General features: G+C 40.5%; 1 protein-coding gene across 1 annotated transcript in view; it reads right to left on the reverse strand.

The window, feature by feature from the left end:
* The window catches only part of LOC136880826 (alpha-1A adrenergic receptor-like), a 336,774-nt gene that overhangs the window by 237,417 nt on the left and 73,892 nt on the right, over positions 1 to 25,465 (reverse strand). Inside the window, 1 exon segment of the mRNA XM_068228990.1 lies at positions 2,497 to 2,512. Within this exon segment, the coding sequence (XP_068085091.1) occupies positions 2,497 to 2,512 (16 nt within the window).

Raw genomic sequence — 25,465 nt, forward strand, 5'->3', positions numbered from 1 at the left:
TTCATGACTCTCTCTTGATTTATTCTTCAAGCGATCGTTTCTTCACCATTGTTTTTCTAATTCATAATTTTCCTTGTCAATTTGCAGTGAAGACCACGCAGGTTTTCACCTCAAAACAATCACGACAAAAACCACCTCCATAACCAGTTAACACTATTGAAGAATAGTTCAATGTTAGCGATGCTCGGTGTTGAGATGGACTAAGCAACAGAAGTTTAAATTCATGAATATCTCTGTTATCGTTGCCGATATCGGAGAACTTTACAAGGCATAAATGAACAGAAACTGCATTCTATATAACTTCTGTTGTGTATCGTTTATCGATAGGACCACTGATAACACAGATATTTCAGACTGCATTTTAGGTCTCCCACTAAACTCCCATTTCACTCAGCGTGAATATAATTATATTCCAAAGTGTAGTAACTTATTCCCCGACTTAAAAACATACTGATTTTCATTAAATTATGTTTAGCTATTTTCTCGTGAAGCGCGTATAGACAGACAGACCCACAGACAGACAGACAGACAGACAGACCCACAGACAGACAGACCCACAGACAGACAGACAGACAGAAAGGGATGATGGAAAATTAAAAATTGCATTTCCTTCTTACTGTCGTCGCTACCGACACAAGAATACCATTCATTCTTTTTTTATTCGGAGCAGTGTATGTACATAATTGTTATTTTATACAGATCAAAGAATTATTATATTTATGTTGTAAAATTAAGCTTTTCAGAACAGATCTGTTCGTAAAATGTAAGTTAATTGTAATATGTGGAAAATAAAAGTTATAAAAAGACTATCTAGTTTCTCAGGATGGTAGGTAATGACCGAAACTTTGACAAGTCATGCGCACTAGTTGGGTACGATAGGATAGCTGTGAGATTGCACTCCAGATATGATGAGTTTGAGGACTGTTGCTTGCAATTTTCACTCCAGGTAGCCTACTGTGGCTGTACTTAAATTAGCATCATGGCTGCTTCCTTCCTTGTTCTAGCCGTACCTCACCCTGACATCACCAGGACCTCGCATGTGTTATTGTGGCGTGAAACTGACAGCACAGCGAGTAGAGGAAATGAAAAATTATGTCCTAGTAGTTCGGAAATATATATATAATCCCTATAAGACCTTTAACAGCGATAATGAAAAGAGCGTGACAGTTTCAACAGCTGAAATTGGCACCGGATATAGGTTGTTCCTTCTCCTCTACAAGAAGAATACAATGTTACTCTCACTAATTTTGTCATGTTTAAAGATAATTATATTTAAGTGAGTGAAGTGATTATGCCATACTGGCCATGTCGACGCACACATTTTCACCTATTGGCATGAGTTCGAACTATATCCATCCTTGAATTCTGTCGTCCTCCACAGCGGTTCTGAGGAAACGAGAGTGTCTAGAAGGTTGAAATTGCCACAAGATAGAGGTTAATATAACAGTACAAAGAAAATCATCATATTTGAACTGATTAGTTAAAAATACCTTATTGCAGTGAAGTAAATGAATCATTTCCGTCAATCTACAAGCACGAGATATAACTTTTATCGCTCAGACTCCCCAGTCACATCTAATACATATTTGATCGTGGATGCTTTGTTATAGTTAAGTATTTCCATGGTGGAGATGTGCTTCGGGCACTCTTCGCATGTTTGGTTCCTTATCGATGAAATGCATCTCATTCAGTGAGGTTAATTTGTCATTTTCTTGTTCATACCAATATTAACATCGTCTATTGCCGTGTGAATCCCTTAAGGGCTATGGCCTCCTGCAATGCAGGGACAGTGCTCAGTTTAGCTCATCAGGTGAGCAGGTCCTGAAGAGCATTATTATATTGGTTAATCTCTAGTTTGATTCATGAGAACGTATTACTGCATATTGTACACTTGTATAGTCTCACCCGCGATTGGAAGCAGCAGTGTTTTTCGGGATCAAAAATTCGCGAAAACGCACTGTTACAATATTGACATGTGTACACGTTTTTCCCAGGGAGGGTTTAGGTTCGTTCTTGGTGAAAGCTTAAACTTGCACTCTTCGTTCTTTCATAGCGTCTTCTCCGAATGTTGTAGACGTTTCTTGTAAATTCTTGAGCTTATCCTCCGTTGAAATTCTCTTGACATACATTGCATGTGCAAATCCTCCTTTCAGTATGTGTTCCGTGAAGAGTCATCATATCACTACTTCGTGCAAACGTCTTAATGTCTGTTTGACATCAATTTTGCTATTCTCCCGAGTGATCAGGAGATGGCCATCACAATATACTCTTCGTCGAGGCGTACAAGTGTATGTTGTATACTTCGCCCCTGTCCTGAGAACGTTGTTCAACATACTTAACACTTGCGCGGCTTCTTTCCTCAGTGTACGCGAGGATGATAATTTTATATTTACCACTTCATAAAAAACTGTTTTTGTATTCTTGGCACTGAACTAAATAGAGGGAGTGGCTGCGTGGATTGAGTCAGCTTGCATTCGGGAGATAGTGGGTTCGAACCCCTCTGTCGGTAGCCCTGAAATGGGTTCTCGCGGTTTCCCATTTTCAGACTAGTCTGTACATTAATCAAGGCCAAGGTCGATTTCTTCCCACTCTTAGCACTTTCCTGTCCTACCATCGCCATAAGATGTATCTGTCTCGGGTTGACGTAAAGTAAATTGAAAAAAAACACCGAACTAAGTCCTACTACCAGCTTTGAAGTTGTCACAAATGGGATGTGGTATCTAAGAAATGAGGGATGAAGCTTCATTGTGGTTAGGTGCCAGAATAACTCGGTGATGGTGACAGGTACTGCAACGAATTCGGTTGCTGAAGCCGAGTTTTGTGTCCGACGCCATATCAGGAAAACCACCAATGCCAGCCAATAGGCACAAAGAAAGGATAGAACTCTTCATCAATGTCCTGCCAGAGTTGAGGCCAACGGGACGCGTGGTTGCCATATTGCTTGAGCTGAGACATACAAAATGGTTGCTGTGTAATATTAATCAATTTACGGTGTTTCTTGAAATCGTCAATTAGTATTGTTAAGAAAACCATTTCGGTGAGACTCTTAAACATTCAACAGACTTTTATTTATTTTCTCCATTACACAATATTGGTTGATATTAAGTATACTGTGACTTTTAGGCAACCTCTAAATTGAGAAAGTGTCACTATGTCATATATATATTTCGTATTATGATTTCAGTTTATTGAGATATTGAAAGGAGTTGCAACAAAAACGAAGTATGCACTTAGGAAATAAAATCAGAAATGTACATATAAATGACAGGAAACCGAAAATGACAAATAAATTAGCTGCAGATTTTTAAACCTTCAAATGTCAGTGTCACCAATATTTAGCATTTGCGTTGTTTCAGAACACTGTTCTGTCAATTTTAAAATATTCTATTCTGGCCTAAAATCAACATTTTTAAAACTAAGAAAGGACATTTAAATTGCTGTACAGAGTGTTTAAATAACGGTGTTTGATATTGTAACAGGGGTTGGGATTGGTCAAAACGAGAAGAAATGATGCTGTAAACGTATGTCCGGAAACAAATAGGCTACCTATTGAGATATGCCGCCATTTGCCCGCGTTTGAGGGGCGATGTGTTCGGTGGTGCAGGCGTCTTCCAGTTGAAGGACTTTGCCCGCGTCGGATGTTAAGTCATCGTATGCGGTTGAGCTGGCAGAACGTCTTTCCGCTGAAGGTCTATGCACGAGTCTTATGTTCCGTCATAGTATGCGGTTGTGCTGGCAGTGTATTGCTGTGCCCAAACCAGACAACAGTAGTGGTCCCGTGCTGTGTGGATGACGTACACAGTGAGATGGCGCACTCCTCGAGGAAAATGGCAGACATGGTCTTTTGTTATGGATTAGCCAATTGTAGTGGACGACAGGCCCGTATCATGTACGCTCAATGAGATCCACACCTCAGCATTCTATCGGAAAATATTTTCGCTCGGCTATTCGAGTAACTTGTAGAAACAGGTTCATTTGTTGCCAAGACAACGGATCACGGTAGACCACGTACCTTTCGCACGCCGGAAATGTAGGAACGAGTGTTGCAATTCTGGAACGTGATCCTCAGAGAAGTATACGAAGATTTGCAGCTGCTGAAGGTAAATGAAATGGAAATGGCGTATGGCTTTTAGTGCCGGGGGTGTCCGATGACATGTTCGGCTCGCCAGGTGCAGGTCTTTCGATTTGACTCCCGTAGGCGACCTGTGCGTCGTGATGAGGATGAAATGATGATGAAGACGGCATATACACCCAGCCCCCGTGCCAGAGAAGTTAACAGATGGTGGTTAAAATTCCCGGCCCTGCCGGGAAACGAACCCGGGACCCCTGTAACCATGGCCAGCACGCAAACTGCTGAAGGTATCAACCATGCTCTTGCGTGGTTTGTTCTTGATGGGCAGTTATTGTATCCCTACCATGTCAAACGCGTGCAAGCTCTTCGGCCTTGTGACTACCCTGCCAGAGCACAATTCAGTCAATGGCTTCTACGCCAGAGGGCGGAAGATCCATAATTTACAGCCTGCATTTTATTTACGGACGGGGCATGATTCACCAGAAATGACATCTTAAATTACCACAACACGCACGTGTGAGCAGATGCAAATCCTCGAACTGTCAGGGAGTCGAGGCGTCAGGATCGTTTTAGTCTCAATGTGTTGGCAGGAATTGTGGGTGACAAACTATTTGGTCCATGCATTTTACCGAAAATATTAACACGTGCTGTGATCATCGATTCCTGCGCGATGGTTATCCGGACTGTTGGAGGACGTTGGGCTTCTAGAACGCCAACGCATGTGGTTTATACACCCCATTCTCTAAACATCGTGCGACAATACGTAAACCAAACGTTTCCTGGACGATGGATTGGTAGAAGGAGGTCCATTGACACGGCCTCCACGTTCGCCGGACCTTAATCCATTGGATTTCTGGCTAGGAGGACATTTAAAGACATTGCTGTATGCCACACCCATCGACAATGTCCAGATGTTACAAGTGTGTGTTACCAATGCGTGTGCCCACATCCGCGAGTAGCCAGGCGTGATTGGACACGTTCGGGATTCCTTGCGAAGAAGAGCCGAAACATGTGCACAAATGCATCGTAAACATGTGGAGCATCTCCTGTAACGCGCAGATGTTATTCGCGGATACACCGGCTGACATCATCACAGCTCCTGGTTGGTGGTATTGATGGCTTTTTGCACAACGCGTGTTCTGTGCAACGTGTGCGACAGTCATGTGTTCGTTAGAAGTAGCTGGTAGGATGACGTCCATTGTGTGACAGCCATGTGTTCGTTAGAAGTAGCTGGTAGGATGACGTCCATTGTGTGACAGCCATGTGTTCATTAGAAGTAGCTGGTAGGATGACGTCCATTGTGTGACAGCCATGTGTTCGTTAGAAGTAGCTGGTAGGATGACGTCCATTGTGTGACAGCCATGTGTTCATTAGAAGTAGCTGGTAGGATGACGTCCATTGTGTGACAGCCATGTGTTCGTTAGAAGTAGCTGGTAGGATGACGTCCATTGTGTGACAGCCATGTGTTCGTTAGAAGTAGCTGGTAGGATGACGTCCATTGTGTGACAGCCATGTGTTCGTTAGAAGTAGCTGGTAGGATGACGTCCATTGTGTGACAGCCATGTGTTCGTTAGAAGTAGCTGGTAGGATAACGTCCATTGTGTGACAGCCATGTGTTCGTTAGAAGTAGCTGGTAGGATGACGTCCATTGTGTGACAGCCATGTGTTCATTAGAAGTAGCTGGTAGGATGACGTCCATTGTGTGACAGCCATGTGTTCGTTAGAAGTAGCTGGTAGGATGACGTCTATTGTGTGACAGTCATGTGTTCATTAGAAGTAGCTGGTAGGATGACGTCCATTGTGTGACAGCCATGTGTTCGTTAGAAGTAGCTGGTAGGATGACGTCCATTGTGTGACAGCCATGTGTTCGTTAGAAGTAGCTGGTAGGATGACGTCCATTGTGTGACAGCCATGTGTTCGTTAGAAGTAGCTGGTAGGATGACGTCTATTGTGTGACAGCCATGTGTTCGTTAGAAGTAGCTGGTAGGATGACGTCCATTGTGTGACAGCCATGTGTTCGTTAGAAGTAGCTGGTAGGATGACGTCCATTGTGTGACAGCCATGTGTTCGTTAGAAGTAGCTGGTAGGATGACGTCCATTGTGTGACAGCCATGTGTTCGTTAGAAGTAGCTGGTAGGATGACGTCCATTGTGTGACAGCCATGTGTTCGTTAGAAGTAGCTGGTAGGATGACGTCCATTGTGTGACAGCCATGTGTTCGTTAGAAGTAGCTGGTAGGATGACGTCCATTGTGTGACAGCCATGTGTTCGTTAGAAGTAGCTGGTAGGATGACGTCCATTGTGTGACAGCCATGTGTTCGTTAGAAGTAGCTGGTAGGATGACGTCCATTGTGTGACAGCCATGTGTTCGTTAGAAGTAGCTGGTAGGATGACGTCCATTGTGTGACAGCCATGTGTTCGTTAGAAGTAGCTGGTAGGATGACGTCCATTGTCTTAAGTGTAAATACGCACCACAAATAAAATGGCTCATATCTCAACCGTATCTGTTTCTAGAGATATGTTTATAGGAACATTTCTTCTCGTTTTGACCAGTCCCAACCCCTGTTGCAATATCGGACACCTTTATTTAAACACTCTGCATATCCCAGCTAGAATAAATTCCTTTTAAACTCCGGAATGGAGACCCAGGCCAAAATAGCATTACGGTACTGGTATTTCACAAAACCAGTTTTAAAAAGTTTCACAATATTTGTTTTTTGTTTTTTCCTGTTTTTCGCAACCAAATGAGAACTCACTTATTTTTCTGAAAGTAGCAGAACAAGTTATCGTCAACAATGAACCGGTTCTGAACATTTTGAATGCTGATATAATAATGTACAGTCGCTCAAAAAGAAAAAAAAAGTATGTCGCGTGGTATTGTATAAGTTCCTCGTAGGAACACTTTTCTCATAAACAATTGAACCCATAGATATAATGTTTGTCGTTGGTATCCACAGGGTTTGTATATACATGAGAGTTGAATTATCTCTCAATAATGATTAAAACTGAGCCTGACGAAATGTTAAATACGACGAACATACAATACCATCGGCTCGTTCTTACATTTCTTGAGTGACCGTACATTAGAATTTACTCTGTAGATTCTTTTACAATATGCTTTACGTCGCAGAGACACAGATGGGTCTTATGGCGACGATGGGATAGGAAACTCCTAGGGGTGTGAAGGAAGCGGCCATGGCCTTAATAATGAATAAGAAGCTCATTTGCCTGGTGTGAAAATGAGAAACGACGGAGAACCGTCTTCAGGGTTTACAGCAGTGAGGTTCCAACCCACCATCTTCCGGATACACACAGCTGCGCGCCCCTAATCGCGCAGACAACTCTACCGGTACTCCGTAGAATGCGATGATGTTTATGAAGTAGTACATTATCCAGTTGGATTTCTTATCTCACTTCATCATTAAGATATGGCACCTCACTTGTTAAATATTGGAGTTGAAACGTTGTAATATCCGTCTTCACAACCTAAATACTAACGCTATTTCGTTCAACGAAGCGAGATTGATGGAGTTAAAGCTAGACGAAAATATCGATCCTGCAGAAAATGAAGACCTCCCCGGAATAAGGATTTAATCAACAACGCAGCAATTTTTTTAGGAGAGAAGAAAATTACTTTTTGGGGTCTATTTCGTGGTATGCACTACTTGAAGCAATTTAATATGCAAATGCACAAATGAGTTCATATATTAAAAATAATATTTGATTATTATAACTTAGGGCTTTAGAAATAATGTATAAATTCTAAGTGATGCAATGGCAAATAATCTACAAGTACGTCTTATGTTTGTATATAACAGAAGAGAAATCATTTACATGCACTTGGAACAAAAATGATAGCAAATAATATTCTTGCAATAGTAAAAATAACGACAATAACAATACAAATGTCAAGATAATATTTGAGAATATGCATGTGATTTCGTCTATGGCCTTTATTTAATGATCTGGTGATGAAGCAACACAAGCACTGTCCACCATCTTGACTGATGTTCGGTCCGGCTCCATGGCTAAATGGTTAGCATGCTAGCCTTTGGTCACAGGAGTCCCGGGTTCGATTCCCGGCAGGTTCGGGAATTTTAACCATCATTGGGTTATTCCGCAGGCACTGGAGCTGGGTGTATGTGTCGTCTTCATCATCATATCATCCTCATCACAACGCGTAGGTCGCCTACGGGAGTCAAGTCAAAAGACCTGCACGTGGTGAGCCGAACATGTCCTTGGACACTCCCGGCACAAGAAGCCATACGCCATTTCATTTCACTGATGTTCCAATCTCACACCACGGAGGACAAATTTCTATTGACTGTAAATCAGCTTGAACTTCAGATATAAGACATAAGATGACATCACAGCATAGAGGCGTGATGATACATCCTATTTCCACTGAAATCTTACTTTTCAAAAATATGTTCCTTACATCCTTATTCACGGGAGATCTTCAATTGTGATCGGCTAAGCTTCAGGAAGAACGTGTTTTATTCTGTCAGCCCACGACTAGTATGTAAAACTGTCTTCGACAGTCAACGTTACTATGTAAAATGTAATTGTAAAATTGAAATAAACATGCTGATGTTTGTATCATACGAAAAAATGTTACACTTTCCATGTTATACACATGTCAATTGTACAATTGTTTGAATCATATTGCGTATAATTGTAGATGGGAGGTGTACTTTGAAGTCTATATATCTGACAAGAAAGGGTTACATATAGTTGTCCATGGCCAAACACCGGAAGGAAGATATTTATCCCAATTGTTTATCAAATTTATCTCTATGGCTTGTTGATTGTGACAGGGAAGGCTGATTTTTTTTTACTAGGGGCTTTACGTCGCACCGACACAGATAGGTCTTATGGCGACGATGGGATAGGAAAGGCCTAGGAGTTGGAAGGAAGCGGCCGTGGCCTTAATTAAGGTACAGCCCCAGAATTTGCCTGGTGTGAAAATGGGAAACTACGGAAAACCATTTTCAGGGCTGCCGATAGTGGGATTCGAACCTACTATCTCCCGGATGCAAGCTCACAGCCGCGCGCCTCTACGCGCACGGCCAACTCGCCCGGTAAGGCTGAATTTAGAGAAAATTATCCCCATATGAGATGTATCAGATTACAAAGCTATTGCTGGAATGAAACACGTTCTTCCTGAAGCTTAGCCGATCACAATTGAAGATCTCCCCGGAATAAGGATGTAACCAACATATTTTTGAAAAGTAAGATTTCAATGGAAATAGGGTGTATCATCACGCCTGGCCACCTTCGCCCCCAGGAATTAACCTGATACTCATTTTTGGTATAGGCAGAGTGAATCTCAGGCCCATGTTTTACTCCTGAAGTAGAAATCTCGTTTAATAATTTTTCGACTTCCTACCGGGGAATCGACCCCACGACCTTCCGAGTGAAACGAGCACGCCTTTACCGCCTCGGCTGGTCAGCTCCTGTTTTATACAGTTACACATAAATTCTACATGAATAATTACACTAAACCCCAGCTTTCCTACTTGATTACCTTTTAATCAACGTTTCCGAAACGCTGTTGAAACCTTTTCAGTGTAAATCAATTTTAGTATTCTTGTTCGAGCATTATCAAAGCAGCTATGTTCCAGTAATTTATAATCAGCAAGGAACTGTAGAGCATGTATATTTTCTACGTCACAAAATTTTGTATTATATCTCAAATTATTACTCACAATTAGAACTCTTCCTTTCATTTTAACTCTAGGACCCTCCACTGCAAAATTAATTTGTATTTCATTTACCTTACTCTTCTTTCTCATGAGTTATGAAAGGAATGTTTCAAATTTCATTGGCTAATTACTTATATGAGTACATCAAAGCTTATTATAGTTTATAATTCCCAATTATGAGTACTGACTTTGCCATCAAAGCAGTAATTATCTACAGGTCTGAAGATCTGCAATAGTTTTCCTACTCTGTTTTTGTTCTTTTTTTTTGTGTATGATTTCTGATAACCCGCTCAAAGACTTTCAGGACAATTAGAAGAGATTACGTATACAACCTTTTATTTTAATAATATTTCGAGAAACAGGAACCTGTATTTGGAATAGGCTGTTCAGAGCAGTTGGGAGATCGAATACCATTATAGTTAACTATAAACAGCTCTGAAATTTTAGATACAGGTACCAGTAATTCATTGCCACGTTAATTAAATAATTTCCAAAACCAATAGCATTTTATGGTTACTGTTTCTTATAAATGTTTTTCTATAAGTAAGTGTTTTAATTATTCCTGTAGGCGCTTCGTTAATTTATTTTCCGTTGGTCTGAATATTTAATCATTCAATGATATAATCCACTTTAAAAGTAAAAATAATTTTATAGACTTTATATCTCATTAGGTATCGTTACGGTTTACTGAGACCCCAAGGTGTCGGAATGTTGCCCCACGGATACTCTCTTAAGTAGAGGAAATTCTACCAACACGAATCAATCATAACTGAGCACCTTTGAATACCACCGGACTGTGCCGGCTTTGGAATTTAGCCCATGTTCTGTATCTTAAAATGTTCACTAGAGGCTCCCCTATTTCCTGTGTCATTTTTGCTCTTTTTTAAGGAAACACCCCCGCAAATTTCAAGTCTCTGAACATCGGAAAATCAAACGTAATGAGGTTTTGCGGGAATCCACGTCCACTGCATCTGTTGTAAAGCAAACCTTCGCTATATGCACTTTTTGTTATGTCAAAGTACAACGTCTATCACTTTACGGAAAATAATATTGAAGTCACACGTTTAGTCTATCGCAGTATACTGTGCCGAGAACTGGGCGCTAAAGAAGGGAGCCGTTGTAAAATCTGATTTCGAGATGGGATGTTGGTAATAATAATTTCGTGTGGCCATTTCTAGCCGAGTGCAGCAATTGTAATGCAGACCCTCCGATGAGGGTGGGCGGCATCTGCCATGTGTAGGTAACTGCGTGCTATTGTGGTGGAGGATAGTGTTATGTGTGGTGTGCGGGTTGCAGGGATGTTGGGGACAGCACAAACACCCAGTGCCCGGCACACGGGAATTAACCAATAAAGGTTAACATTACCGACCTGGCCTGGAATCAAACCCGAGACCCTCTGAACCGAAGACCAGTACGCTGACCATTCAGCCAACGAGTCGGACCGGAGTTTTGGTGTGGAGTGCAGAGAATTAGCTGGGCTGAAAGGAAGACAACACTAAATTACTAGACAGTGTGAAAAGAAAGAAACAACTCGTAGGTCAAATCATGAAGAGACAACTTGAGTTGATGAGTCATAGAACGCCGTGGATCATATACTCAGGCATACTAATGTGATAATGGAGGTTATTGAAGGTTAAATACCTTCCGGAGGTACTGCTACCTTGACGAAGGCAATATGGCATTGCCGGGTGTTTTTGGAGGCTTGCGTGCTGCTATGCCAGCAGGAGCTACGGCTTCTGGTAGGACCACCCAAGCTGGACAGGTCTAAGGCCGGACTAAGACAACCCTACCTCGGAAAAAGAACTCTCATTACGGAAACAAAGGACAAAAGAAACCGGACAAATGTAATGGGTAAACGACCCTGGCAACGGAAACGGCATATAAATCGGTATTTCGCGACATGGAATGTAAGAACGCTGAATAAACCTGAAGGATTATTGAATGTGAATAACGAAATGAAGAAATATAATGTGATGGTGGTGACAATACAAGAGGCAAAATGGAATGGAAGTGGAATACTTGCAACTGGGACACACACCTTGTTCTATAGCTGTGGAAACAGAGGATATGGAGGTACAGGGTTCCTTGTTGATAATGCATATAATATTGTAATATTGAACTTTAAGCCCGTTAATGAAAGAATTTGTGTTCTACGAGTAGAAGCCCGTTTCTTCAATATATCTATATATATATATATATGTGTGTGCACCAACAGAAGATGCAGGTTCAGCAGAGAAAGATACCTTTTATGAACAACTGGAACAAGAATTACCACTAGTGGCAAAGCATGATGTTAAAGTGATTATGGGGGACTTCGACGCCCAAGTGGGAAGAGAACTTGCTTACAGGGAAACAGCTGGTAGGGAGAGTTTGAATGAGGTTTCGAACGATGATGTTATAAGGTTGGTCGATTTTGCTGCGGGTAATAACATGCTTATTAAAAGCACATGTATGCAAAGGAAGGACATTATGAAAGTAACATGGTGCTCCCCTGATGAAATCATAAACAACCAAATAGATAGACGGCATGCTTCAGATATCCCGGAAGTGGATAGGTGTCGATGCGCAAATGGAGATAGTGATCATTATCTGGTAAGAGTCAAATACAGCAAAAGATAGCCAACTACAGAGAGATTAAGAGAGCTGTTATACCCGGGTTTTGTATGGTTCTAAGTTAAGAAATGATGAAAATATAGCACAGCAATATGCAATGGTTTTTACAAATAGCCTTAATGAAGTGGAAGATTGGGCAGGAGAGAGTATTGAAGAAAGATGGCAAACGGTTAAAGGCATAATACACAAAACGGCCAAAACTGTTTTTGGCAGAAAGAAACAATCGAGGATTCATCACTGGTTTGATGAATATTGTAAGAAGAAGATTGAAGAAAGGAACGAGGTAAGAAGGAGAATGTTACAGAGAAGAACGAGAACTACTGTAAAAAATACAGGGAGAAGAGAAAGGAAGCGGAAAAGGAATGTAGGAAGAAAAAGAGAGAATTTAAGGAACATTGGATTCAAGAATTAGAAGAGAGAAAAACTGCTCTGTAAACTATACAGTTTTAAATAAGGGTAAAAGATATAAAGAAAGGATTTCAACCCAGAGCACTTTCCTGTAAAGATAAGGAGGGAAATCTGATTGGAGGTAAAGATAAGATGTTAGACAGATGGGCGGAATATTTTAGTGAACTGCTGAATAAGGAATCAGGATTTGAAGGTGAGGTCGAAGATGTGCAGTCAGAAGAAAGTGGGCTGGAACAAAGTAGAGAAGAGGTGGACCTGGTATCAATCAAGGAACCTACATTGCAAGAAGTTAAAGATGGTATCAATGCTCTTAAAAGCAATAAGGCGCCGGGATAAGACAGCATTACTGGAGAAATGGTAAAATATGGAGATGAGAAACTAAAAAGGTGGTTGCATGAAAGTGTGGTAGATATATGTCAAAAGGAGAAAATTCCAGAGCAATGGAATATAGCAATACTCTACCCTATACATGAGAAACATGATAAAGCAGACTGTGGGAATTATAGACGAATATCACTGCTATGTATTGCTTATAAAATAGAAAAAATAATAGCTGGAAGGCTGAGAATATCTAAGAGATTACCAGTGCGGCTTCAGAATTAACAGATCTACTGCGGACCAGATTTTTATTAACAGACAGATCCTTGAAACATTTTTACGAGTATAAACATTGATGTTCACCAGCTGTTTATAGATTTTAAGCAAGGGTATGATAGTATCAGAAGAGATCAGTTATGGAAGGCAGTGAAAGAGGCAGGAATATCTAACAAACTGACAAGATTGGTCCAAATGACGCTAGCAACAACAGTATGTAAAGTAAAGGTTCAGGGTACTCTGTCTAAAGCTTTTGACGTTAACCAAGGATTACGACAGAGTGATGTGCTCTCCACCCTTCTGTTTAACATTGCTTTGGAGAGGGTAATGCGAACAATACAGGGAAGCATCCCAGGTGGAACATTGTTTAATCGAGTGACACAAGACCTTACATACACAGATGATATTGATTTGCTATCTAGGAGTAAACCGGATCTGGAAGAGAAGTTGAGAAAACTAGAAAAATATGGGGATGGGATGGGACTGACGATTAATCAGTCAGAAACTAAGCACATGTTAATATCTAGGAAAACGTATAATGAAGCAGAAAAATATGCGATTTTGAATGGGAAAGAATATGAACGCTGCAAAAGCTTTAAATATCTAGGGTCAATGGTAGCTGAAAACTATGATATAAAGGAAGAAATACATACCAGGATAGCAGTTGGTAATAGGAGTTACTTTATCTTAGGCAAAGTATTTAAAGCAAGTAGTCTTAGGAAGAATTTGAAGCTGAATGTTTATCGCACGGTAGTAAGACCTGTGGTGATGTATGGTGCGGAGACTTGGACTATGACACAAGGTGATGAGGAGTTGCTACGGAGATGGGAAAGGAAGATACTTAGGAAAGTCTATGGACCAATAAAGGATGGTGGACTCTGGCGAATCATAAATAGAAGGAAATCAGAGAGCTGTATTATAAACCAGATATAGTAGCAGAAATAAAGAGTAGCAAAACTGCGATGGTTGGGACATGTAGAAAGAATGACAGAGGATAGGACAGTAAAGAAAGTCTTCGATGGGAAACCAGAAGTACGTCGCGTGAGGGGAAGACCGAGGATCAGATGGTTGGACAGCGTGGATGAGGATTTGAGAAGAATGGGAGAAGATGAAGAACCAGAGCAATCAACAGAGAAGAGTGGGTGGAGATTGTCCAGGAGGCCAAGGCCCTACAGGGGCTGTAGTGCCAGGAGTGAGTGTGTGAAGGTAAAATACCTGGTAAGCGCCCGCGAAGAAGGCCAAGGAAGACATTTGTGATAACATTGCTTAAGAATGTTGAGTTACAGAGCTGTGGACAGGCGAAATGTACTTCACAGGATCGAATGAAGTGGAGAAGATTCGTAATGAGGGCAAAAAAGTCGCAAGATTAAAACACTCGATGATGAGCGTATTTCTCAAACGCAAAGTCCAATCATTTCGCTGATGTGGAAACGGTATACCGTCTCTAAAATGCAAGCTTACGGCTATACGACCCGTATTATTTAGTAAACTCTCTGTCTGTATGTTAGCCTCGTTAATATTCTTGTATAATCTATTTCAAAAAGATTGTTAAATATATGTACACCACATATTCATAAAATCAACATTTTGTGCACCAGTTCAATGTTTGTCGTACAGTTAAGAAATATCGAAGACTAGTAACTGACGCATCTTTAAATCCGAACTTAAGAAAAGACCATCGGTTAATAGTCTGAGAGATGTCATGTCGTACAGGGTTTATTAAATGTTCTATATTGTGGTAAATATTTCCCTGAACGTACAAGTGCCTCCTGTATGGCGGGATACGGTGTCCGCCGCACAGAATACGTAAACATGCAAGTGACCTGCACATTGCTGATAACGGATTTAGCATATTCTGAGTGACGGGGCCAAGCATAAAAACTTACTGACATGAACGAGGCAGGCACATCTTGTCTGCTAGCAAACAGGAGGTGAAATATTCAGATAATACACGAATAACTACGTACATCCTTTAATAGATATTTATTTATACAAGATGTGATTGACACTAAAAGGCTGACGATCTACAAGTGATGCTGAATTGTATAGAAAAATACAATACATCTGAAGGTTTTTAACATCGAAAGGATGAAGGCAATGGTTGCTGATAGACGTGCCATTCAACCCATTAACCTGACAATCGCTGGTACAACATTGTAAGAAGCTCGCATCTTCAGATATCTTGGCTGTTTACTTAATCACAATTCAATAGAAATATGATGTTCATTTGAAGACATACGAGATTTATTTTAAAAAATTACCAAAGAGCCGGACAAATACTGTGCTACAGACTCCTACTAACAAAATCATTAGTGGCTAAAGTACGCAACACCAAATTGCTTAAACAACCAAGAAAGGAACGACAGGTCATGTACACCATCTAAAATAAAAATATGGAGTATTTTGGTCACATATTTAGGAGCAATAAATACCAACTACCGTACTTCAAATTACCATATAAGTTAAGACAAAATGGAAGACTTTATTTAAATGTTATCAAATACGCCAAACTCGTGGCGGAAGACTTATCGGCACGTTAAAGAACATCTGTGGGACGAAATTCCGGCACCTTTGCACCTCCGAGAGCCGAAAGAGTAGTTGTAGATGTAAAACGGTAACTTTTTTATTGTTTTTATTATTAATATTAGGAAGACCGAGTGTGTTGACTAAGTGGTACGTATATGAACCTGCGAGCTGGCTTCCAGGAGATTATGGGTTCGAACCTCAGCAGCTAAAGAGTTTTCCTTATATTTGTATGTTCTCACAAAGAAAATGGCGGTGCACGAAGGCTTCATTCTCAGTCCCAGACCTACCCTATGACAGCGAAAACCAAGATATTAAACGACGGAAAAAGTTATTTTGAATATTTTTCATTCGAAATCACGATCAATTCGATCTTTTCTGGCGTTCCCTTCACATTCATGTACTGTACAATGTTAAACATCCATGTTTTATTTGAATGTTTTATTGTTTAATTAGAAGTAAAAATACCATACTAGAACTCTCATATTTCAAAAAATTATGTTTAAGAATGATGGTTCGATGCCTGGGTGGAAGAGAACGGAGGACCGGCACTGCATGCGACGGTCAGTTTTGGATATAGCCTAGTTCAAGTGCGCGTGGAGATTCTTCCTCCATTTATCTTCCCATTTCTGGAGACTTAGGCTGCATTGGATGTTAAAGTTTAGTCTTAAACACCTCTCGAATGCTTCGCAAGCATTGGTTGTTCTTTCTGATATGATTGTCAGCAGCCCAAATACCTGGAGGAAACGCAGATTCACAACTCATGAAAGTAGTTGTATACAAAGCACGCCATTATAAACACTCTCGGAACAATTAGCAGTGGCACCATTTCTATAGACACAACTACTCTCGAAACAAGTGGCTGACCTTATTTATCATGCAACCTCTCCAAAGGGTAAGGTTACAATTAATAGGTTTAACGAAGAGAAAATGTTTGCTACCGTAATGCATTCACCAAAAGTACTGTACACTAGGCATGTCAACATGTACGAAACTAAATTTGCAAGTACATTAATCACAGAAAATAAACAAACAGTTTAACCAACATGACTGTTAAGAAAGGATAACCAAGAAGCGGCTGGGAACCATATCCAGGCGGTGGAAGGTATTGGTAATACTGAAGAAGCGAAGTCAATGTAATCCTAAACTTTACTTAACAATTAGATTCAATTTCATATATAAGGCAATAGCCAATATACCATTAAAATTTTGACGGCATTATTTCAACAACCATTACAATTTACAGTTTACATGAGGGTAGCCTTTAGTTATGAAATTTCTTTTATACCGGAACATCACACATGACGTTCCACTGTCGTGGCGTTACCTTTAAAAACCCAAAACAGTTTGAAATAAATGAAAGGAAGGTAACGTTATACTAAAGTGAAGAGATACATCTAAGGAGGAAAAATATTTACATATAATCATGGAGCAGAGCATCTTCAGTGGGTAGCCCCCTCAAAAACACTTCTGAGAAAGGGTACCCGACCTAAAGATGAATATTCCACGATGAAGCGGAATGAATGAGACAGTCCCGAGGAAAAAATTACTTATAAGGATTACGTCGAAAGGCGTTTACAAAACAACAAACGGGAACTATCTCTTAACAAAGTGAGGTGACTTACCGAAACGGCTAAGTCATAATGATAACATTTGGAAGCAGAAGGAAACACGGGTACGCTCCGGCAAGATAAATTAAATGAACACTACATCTGAAACTGAATACCTGAAAAGTTAAAAAAAAAATTAGTGCTTACCGGATGGCGGGGCCAAGAAGACCCGTACCTTGGAAGGTGAACGTTCCCTTCAGTGGTCAAACAGAAAAGACGCCCTTGCAGAGCAAGGCTCCAGCGACAACGCTTCTCCCCGGAAATTATGAAATCTTACCGCGGCCAATGAGCGTACGATGTTTTCCTTCACCTACCAATCACATTTCCTTTTATTTTCTCCAACAGGAGCGCAGAAAAAATAGTGCTGACAAAGAACATTTAGGAAGCCTCTAGAAATTACGAAATTGATGCAACTTTACGAAACCGGAAATCTCCCACGCCGATGTGGCGCGTGTGGTACAGGATGCACCAGAATTACCATTACAATCAAATAATTTTAAAATCATATTAACTTCAAACCAATCAAACAATTCCAAAATTCACATACTGAGGAGAAACCAAAACAAACAAATGAATAAATACTTTACATACACAATTCATTGCCGTCTTCCGAGTCCAAATAATCAAATCCCAATAATCACAACATACTCCCCCCCTTTAATTTGGAGCACAGCTCCAAAAATAAAAATTTTATTCACAATTTCAGCAGTCCAGTTTCAGCATAGTTTAGAAAATAACAAAACACTTTAAAATAAAACGCTGAAAAACAAAGGAAAAATGTCACTGAAAACAAAGGACATATAACAATTTTCGTTGAAACAGAAACCACATAAAATACACTAAAGAGATTTTTTTTTAAAAATTCTTTTTTCTGTTCTTATGTTCATAAAACACCACACTGAAATTATTTTCTTGAAAAAAAATGAAACGTTCACTGAAAAAAAATTAACACAAAATTAGAGACATCTTTTGGATTGAGTTCTTGGTTTTTCTGTTTTATTTACACTGTAGCACCACGAGTTCTTGCTGTTGATGTGACTGACGACGCGGCCGCTGTCTTCAGCCTCAACATTACAGTTCAAACTGGGTGACTGCGCACAGCCTAGCACGACTGGCGTCATTGGCATATCTGGTTACAGCGCTGTAAATTGACATGTCCAAGTATAGGTGATATCACGTGCCACTAATGGCCACGTCAGTGTATGTCTGGTAACTATTCAGGATCATGACATGGGATGATGGTCACCACCATGCAGACGGTTCCCTCTTGGACTAGGGACGTCAAGTTGTCAGGCAGGAACTGTAATTGTCATCTGTACATCAGGTCACTGGAATGCAGTGCAGAACGGCAGGGTCCAAGACATAACGTACCTCTTCACTAGGCACGACAGCAGAAATGGGGATATTATCCCCCTCCGGCCACTGCAACAGAAATTTACCCGCAGCAAACAGGGAATATAAAGCTAAAGCCACCCTGGTGGACAAGAGCTTGGAGGCACCTAACCGGTGTCTCCTCGACTTTCATTTGGGAGGTTCCCCCACAGGTTTGGGACTATTTTAGCCCCCCCATTCAGGCAAGCACTATGGATACCTTAAGATGAAATTTCCGAAATAGTTTAAAGAAACTCAAAAACATTACCGGAGTTTACCCTGATTTCACAATTTTAACAACAATCCCTAGTTACGAAGTTCTTAATTCTACCCCACAATATATACTAAATTAAATCTAACATCATCATAAATGACCTTTCCATTACAACTAAAGAGACTTAACTAAATAATAAACTATAAAACCCGAAAAATTGTGCGCACTAATTAATTAACTAATTCCTTATCACTACCCCAAAACAAAATAGTTTCTAAAGTATTATCTCATAACTAGGGAATTTTTATCTGAGATAAATGCACACGGCTGATCCTCTTTCTTTCAGGATCACTGACTAACAATGACACAGGGGTTAAAAATTTCAAAATTGTGCAGAGACCTCGAAATCTGGGGGATAACTTGCTAATTACATGGTCCGCAGCACTACTAATGGGATGAGTCTTTACATAGACCTGGTCACCCACAGACAGATTGTGAGGTCTTCGCCCGTGATTATAGTTACGTTGAACTTTAGCGTAATAAACCTTCAAATTTTTACGCGCACGATGCCAAGCAGCACGGATCGTTTCTGGATTAGCGACATCAGGCAAGAGATCGTTAATGGACCACAGATTAGAAAGTGGAGAATTAGGGGTGAACGCTAGCATTAATGAAGCAGGAGTTTGCTTGTGACTTTCGTGAACAGCAGTATTGAAAGCAAATGATAGCCAATTAAGTGAAGAATCCCACTTTGAGTGGTCAGAAGAATGGTATGCAATAAGAGCAGATCTTAGGTTCCGATTAACTCTTTCAGCATAATTAGGCCTGGGATAATAAGGTGTGGTAGTCACATGAGAGATAGATAGGTCAAAACAGAAATTACGGAATTGCACAGATGTAAAAGCTCTAGCATTATCACTCACCAAAAATTGACAGGGTCCAAATGAAGCAAAAATCTGTTTTAAGCAAGAAATAGTAGTACTAGCATTAGCCATGCGAGTAGGGAACAGCCATGTAAAACGCGAGAACGCATCAACACACACAAGTATGAAACGATGGCCGGCCCGCGAACGCGGAAATGGTCCAATGTAGTCGATAAATAGTCTCTCCATTGGGCGAGAAGCTTGCTCAGATGACAACAGACCAAGGCGGGTATTAGGAGCGGGTTTACTGATGTTACAGGTTTTGCAAGATTTGACCATTGTGCGAATTTCACCATCCATAGATTTCAAAATAAAATGCTTACGAATTTTATCTCTGGTTTTAAATACACCAAGGTGTCCGCCAACAGGGGATTCATGGAAATATTTGAAAAGAGCAGGGACTAAATTAGAAGGTACAACAATTTTTGGGTCTCTGCGCCCACGAGCAGGACAACATAAAACACCATTTTTGAGGACATATGGTTTGACATGTTCACCAGATTTAATCCTGTCAATGATACCCTTCAATTCAGGATCGTCTTCCTGATGTTTAGAAATATCTTTGAAAAGGACAGGGGAATTGGTCAAAACCACATTAACAAAGGCCGAAACTTGTTCAGGAGAGGGTTCAGCGGATTCTAATTGAGGATCAGAACTGCCAGGGTAGAACATCCTACTAAGAGTGTCGGCAATGACATTTTGAGTTCCACGAATGTGACGAGCTTCAAATTGAAAAGCTGAGATGCGTACTGCCCAACGCGCAAGACGACCAGTTCTTCTTGGCTTGGCCAGTACCCAACTCAATGCCTGATTGTCTGTTTCAAGATCAAAAGGTAGATGTTCAAGATACATTCTAAATTTCTCCAAGGAGAAAACAACAGCTAAGGCTTCCAACTCATATATAGAATAGTTGCGTTCAGCAGGATTTAGACTACGTGAAGCATAAGAGATAGGACGACGTCCATCTTCAAATTCCTGAAGGAGAACACCAGATATACCTGTAGATGAGGCATCGGTTTGGAGAATGAAACGTTTAGAAAAATCTGGCATCGCCAGTACAGGAGCATTACATAAAGCAGATTTCAGATCATAGAAAGCTTCAAGTTGGGCATCACCCCACTCAAATTTAGCATCTTTTCTCCTCAAAGCATATAATGTGGCTGCTCTTTCAGCGAAATTGGGGATAAATTTACGGAAGAAATTGACCATACCAACGAACCTAGCGACAGCTTTGACATCTTTAGGAGTAGGAAAATTTTGGATAGCTGCAGTACGAGATTGGTCAACCGAAACGCCTTTCTCGGACACGATATGGCCTAGGAAGGACATCTGAGGCTGTGCGAAAGTCACTTTGCTAGCCTTAAGGGTTAGTCCTGCTTTACGGAGTCTTTCAAGGACTTCATTGATATGAGCAAGGTGTTCTTCAAAAGTTTCGCTAAAAATTACCAAATCATCAAGATAATTATAAACGAATTTGAATTTAATGTCTGACAACACGTTATCCAGCAGCCGAGTCAAAACAGCGGCTCCCGTTGCCAGTCCGAACGGCACGCGCTCAAATTCATAGAGGTTCCAGTCAGTAGCAAAAGCTGTGAGATGCTTGGATTCCTCAGCAAGAGGTATCTGATAGTACGCCTGATTCAGATCAAAAGTGGTAAAAATTTTGGCATTAGCAAACCAAGAGAAACAAGAGTGCAAGTCAGGAAGTGGAACAGATTGAAGCACAACTCGCTTATTCAACATTCGGTAGTCTATTACAGGCCGAAAACCACCCTGTGGTTTAGGGACTAGGAATATGGAAGAGTACGCAGATTTAGAAGGACGTGTTACACCATCAGCAGGCATTTGGTCGGTGATAGCCTTAAGGGCTTTCATCTTAGGAGGCGACAACCGGTACGGAGGAGAACGAACTGGTACATTGTCAGTTACTTCAATTTTATATTCCAAAACATTGGTCACACCTAGCTTGTCAGTGAACACATCAGGAAATATATCGCAAAGATTCCTAAGCTGGTTGGCCTGGTCATCAGGCAAATGATTAAAGTCGAAAGCTTTTGGTTCACTTGTGTTCTCAGACACAGCACTGACATGATAAGGAAGGATAGGAGAACGGTTACACAATTTAAAGATCCTCATGGAAAACTTAAATTGGAATTCATTATATTGAAGATCCAAAACCATACCAGTTTTGGCAATAAAGTTTGCACCGAGAATGAAAGGACAAGATAAATCTTTCACCACTACCACGGGCATTTTCCATGTGAAATTACGTATTCTAATTTTGAGATTCAGAATTCCAATCAAATTCAAGGAATTAGAATTAGCCGTATGGCAGGTTAAAGACACAGGTTTTAAAGCAGGGAACTTACAAACAGATTTCACAGAGTTATACAAATTTTCACTCATCAAGTTGAGGCTACTTCCAGAATCAACTAGAGCACAAACTGGTTCATTGTTCACTTCAAGGCAAATGTAAGGTAATTTACATGGAGGAATAGCAGAAATACCACAAGATTTTGGAAAATTGACACTAGGGTCAGACTGAGGCTTATAATCGACTACAGGGTCGGGTAAATCATCAACTAGTTGATAGCGATAACAGACGAAACATGAAGGTACACTATAAGTTTTGGCACCAGGATTGGCGGCTAGTCATCTGGGATTACTATTACCAGAACGCCCAGAACCGGAAGAATTGCGAGGACACTGTCTTGAAAAGTGTCTATTTGACCCACAATATCTGCAAGAACTAGTGGAGGGGAAAACTCTATTCTCATTCAGATTTGAATTGCCTAAGGGCTCAATCTTAGGACAATTCCTTTGGAAATTTTGAAGTTGACCACCCATGACAGGTTTTGAATTGCCTAAGGGCCCAATCTTAGGACAATTCCGCTGGAAGTGGTCTGTAGAACCACAACTATAACATGCACGTGAATTACGTGGCTTGGAAGAAGTAGAAACGGTACTAGTGACCTGAGAAGACATGCTCACAGGAGGAGGAGCTAATGCGACTCGTAACTGGTCGGCATACCTAATGCCTTCAGCAGAAACAGTAATAGCTTCCAACTGAGCGAACGTAGCGGGTCGAGGTGACAGAGCAAGATACGACCGGTAATTTGGTGCAAGACCCTCAATAATGCTAGCAACCTTTTGAGACTCAGAATAGTTTAGCATGAAGATCCGAGCATCGAACTTAATGTCCTGGATGTATTCCGACAATGTTTCATTCAAATGCTGTACTCGAAAATAATGCTTCTGAACCAAAGAAGACAAAGCACGGGAAGGAATAAAAAACTCAAGCACATGTGCATGAAATTGGTCAACTGTCCACTTTTCTGAAATGGCTCTTATGACATGCTCAGAAAGAGCTCCAGATACATGTGGATATAAGACTTGGAAGAAATTGTCACGACTTAAGGAATACACTATTCTCTGATCTTTAAATTCAACCAAAAAACGTAGAAACACTATGACTTCGTCAATTGAATTAGCGGTGAACTTAGATACACCCTTAAATATAGCAGTTAATGGGTGAGGCAAGTTTGAAAAAAAATGAGAAGCAGCAGGAGTAGTGGGTACCTGAACAGCACTGGATTGGTTACAAGAAGGCAATACAGTAGTAAAGAAATCCTGATTTGAACGCTCCTGGGATAGAGTAGGAGTACTAAAAGTGAGGTTAGGACTGAGGTTAGATTGCATAGAAACCGGCACACATATTCGCATTTGCGACACGTTTTCACACGTTTGTGACACCCCTGAAGAATTTATTACAGGTGACACTTGGACATGGGGATAGCTTTGTACAATAGGAAGAGAAACAACTTGGGTCGCAACCGGAGGATGAGATAAAGACACACTAGAATTAACAGTTCCCATGGGAACAGTTGACATAGCAACTTGCGTACAAGAAGCACCACTATCATTATTCACGGGCAGAGAAGCACTGGTAAATACAGCAGGAGAAGATTGCACGGGAATATCATTACAAGAGACCACTGCACTAACTTGTGAAGCAGTAGATACAGATACCGTGTCACTGTCACACGTTTCAGATTGGACGGGTACATTAACTATTGAACTTGAGCTAGGCAAAGAATTACCTTCCAGCAATCCAACAATTTTATCAAAAATATCACAAAACTGCAATAACAACGATTCGCACTCACATCGCTCATCTTCAGATAAATTATGCGCCAACAGATCGCGAATCCTGTCCACGTAATGCTGCACTTGGCCTTTCGCACGTGTTAACTGTGCATCAGACGGTTTAGAAGAACCAAATGACATAATAATGGCTTTATATTTTACAATTTTATCTCTGACAATCGACAAAGATGCGCACACTTCATCTGTTGATAACCCTGGGACAAAAACAGGTTCATTTAGCGATTGTTTCAACAAGCTCGTGTCATCCTTAACCTTTCCTGTCGAATTCAACTTACAAATACGAAGTTCGTAAGCTAATTCCTCCTTTCTCAAATGGAACGGACCTGGGATAGCACGAGACATGTTGATAAAAAAAAGAAACACTACGAGATAATACTTGAATTAAATTTTAGGTTATAATCACCGAATTACCGTCAACTTTGCTTCTTCAGCAACCCAAAGCTCTGCTAACATACTGCAACCTCTCCAAAGGGTAAGGTTACAATTAATAGGTTTAACGAAGAGAAAATGTTTGCTACCGTAATGTATTCACCAAAAGTACTGTACACTAGGCATGTCAACATGTACGAAACTAAATTTGCAAGTACATTAATCACAGAAAATAAACAAACAGTTTAACCAACATGACTGTTAAGAAAGGATAACCAGGAAGCGGCTGGGAACCATATCCAGTCGGTGGAAGGTATTGGTAATACTGAAGAAGCGAAGTCAATGTAATCCTAAACTTTACTTAACAATTAGATTCAATTTCATATATAAGGCAATAGCCAATATACCATTAAAACTTTGACGGCATTATTTCAACAACCATTACAATTTACAGTTTACATGAGGGTAGCCTTTAGTTATGAAATTTCTTTTATACCGGAACATCACACATGACGTTCCACTGTCGTGGCGTTACCTTTAAAAACCCAAAACAGTTTGAAATAAATGAAAGGAAGGTAACGTTATACTAAAGTGAAGAGATACATCTAAGGAGGAAAAATATTTACATATAATCATGGAGCAGAGCATCTTCAGTGGGTAGCCCCCTCAAAAACACTTCTGAGAAAGGGTACCCGACCTAAAGATGAATATTCCACGATGAAGCGGAATGAATGAGACAGTCCCGAGGAAAAAATTACTTATAAGGATTACGTCGAAAGGCGTTTACAAAACAACAAACGGGAACTATCTCTTAACAAAGTGAGGTGACTTACCGAAACGGCTAAGTCATAATGATAACATTTGGAAGCAGAAGGAAACACGGGTACGCTCCGGCAA

The sequence above is a fragment of the Anabrus simplex genome, chromosome 1 (genome assembly GCF_040414725.1).
Source record: "Anabrus simplex isolate iqAnaSimp1 chromosome 1, ASM4041472v1, whole genome shotgun sequence".
In the NCBI taxonomy this organism is placed as follows: Eukaryota; Metazoa; Arthropoda; class Insecta; order Orthoptera; family Tettigoniidae; genus Anabrus; species Anabrus simplex.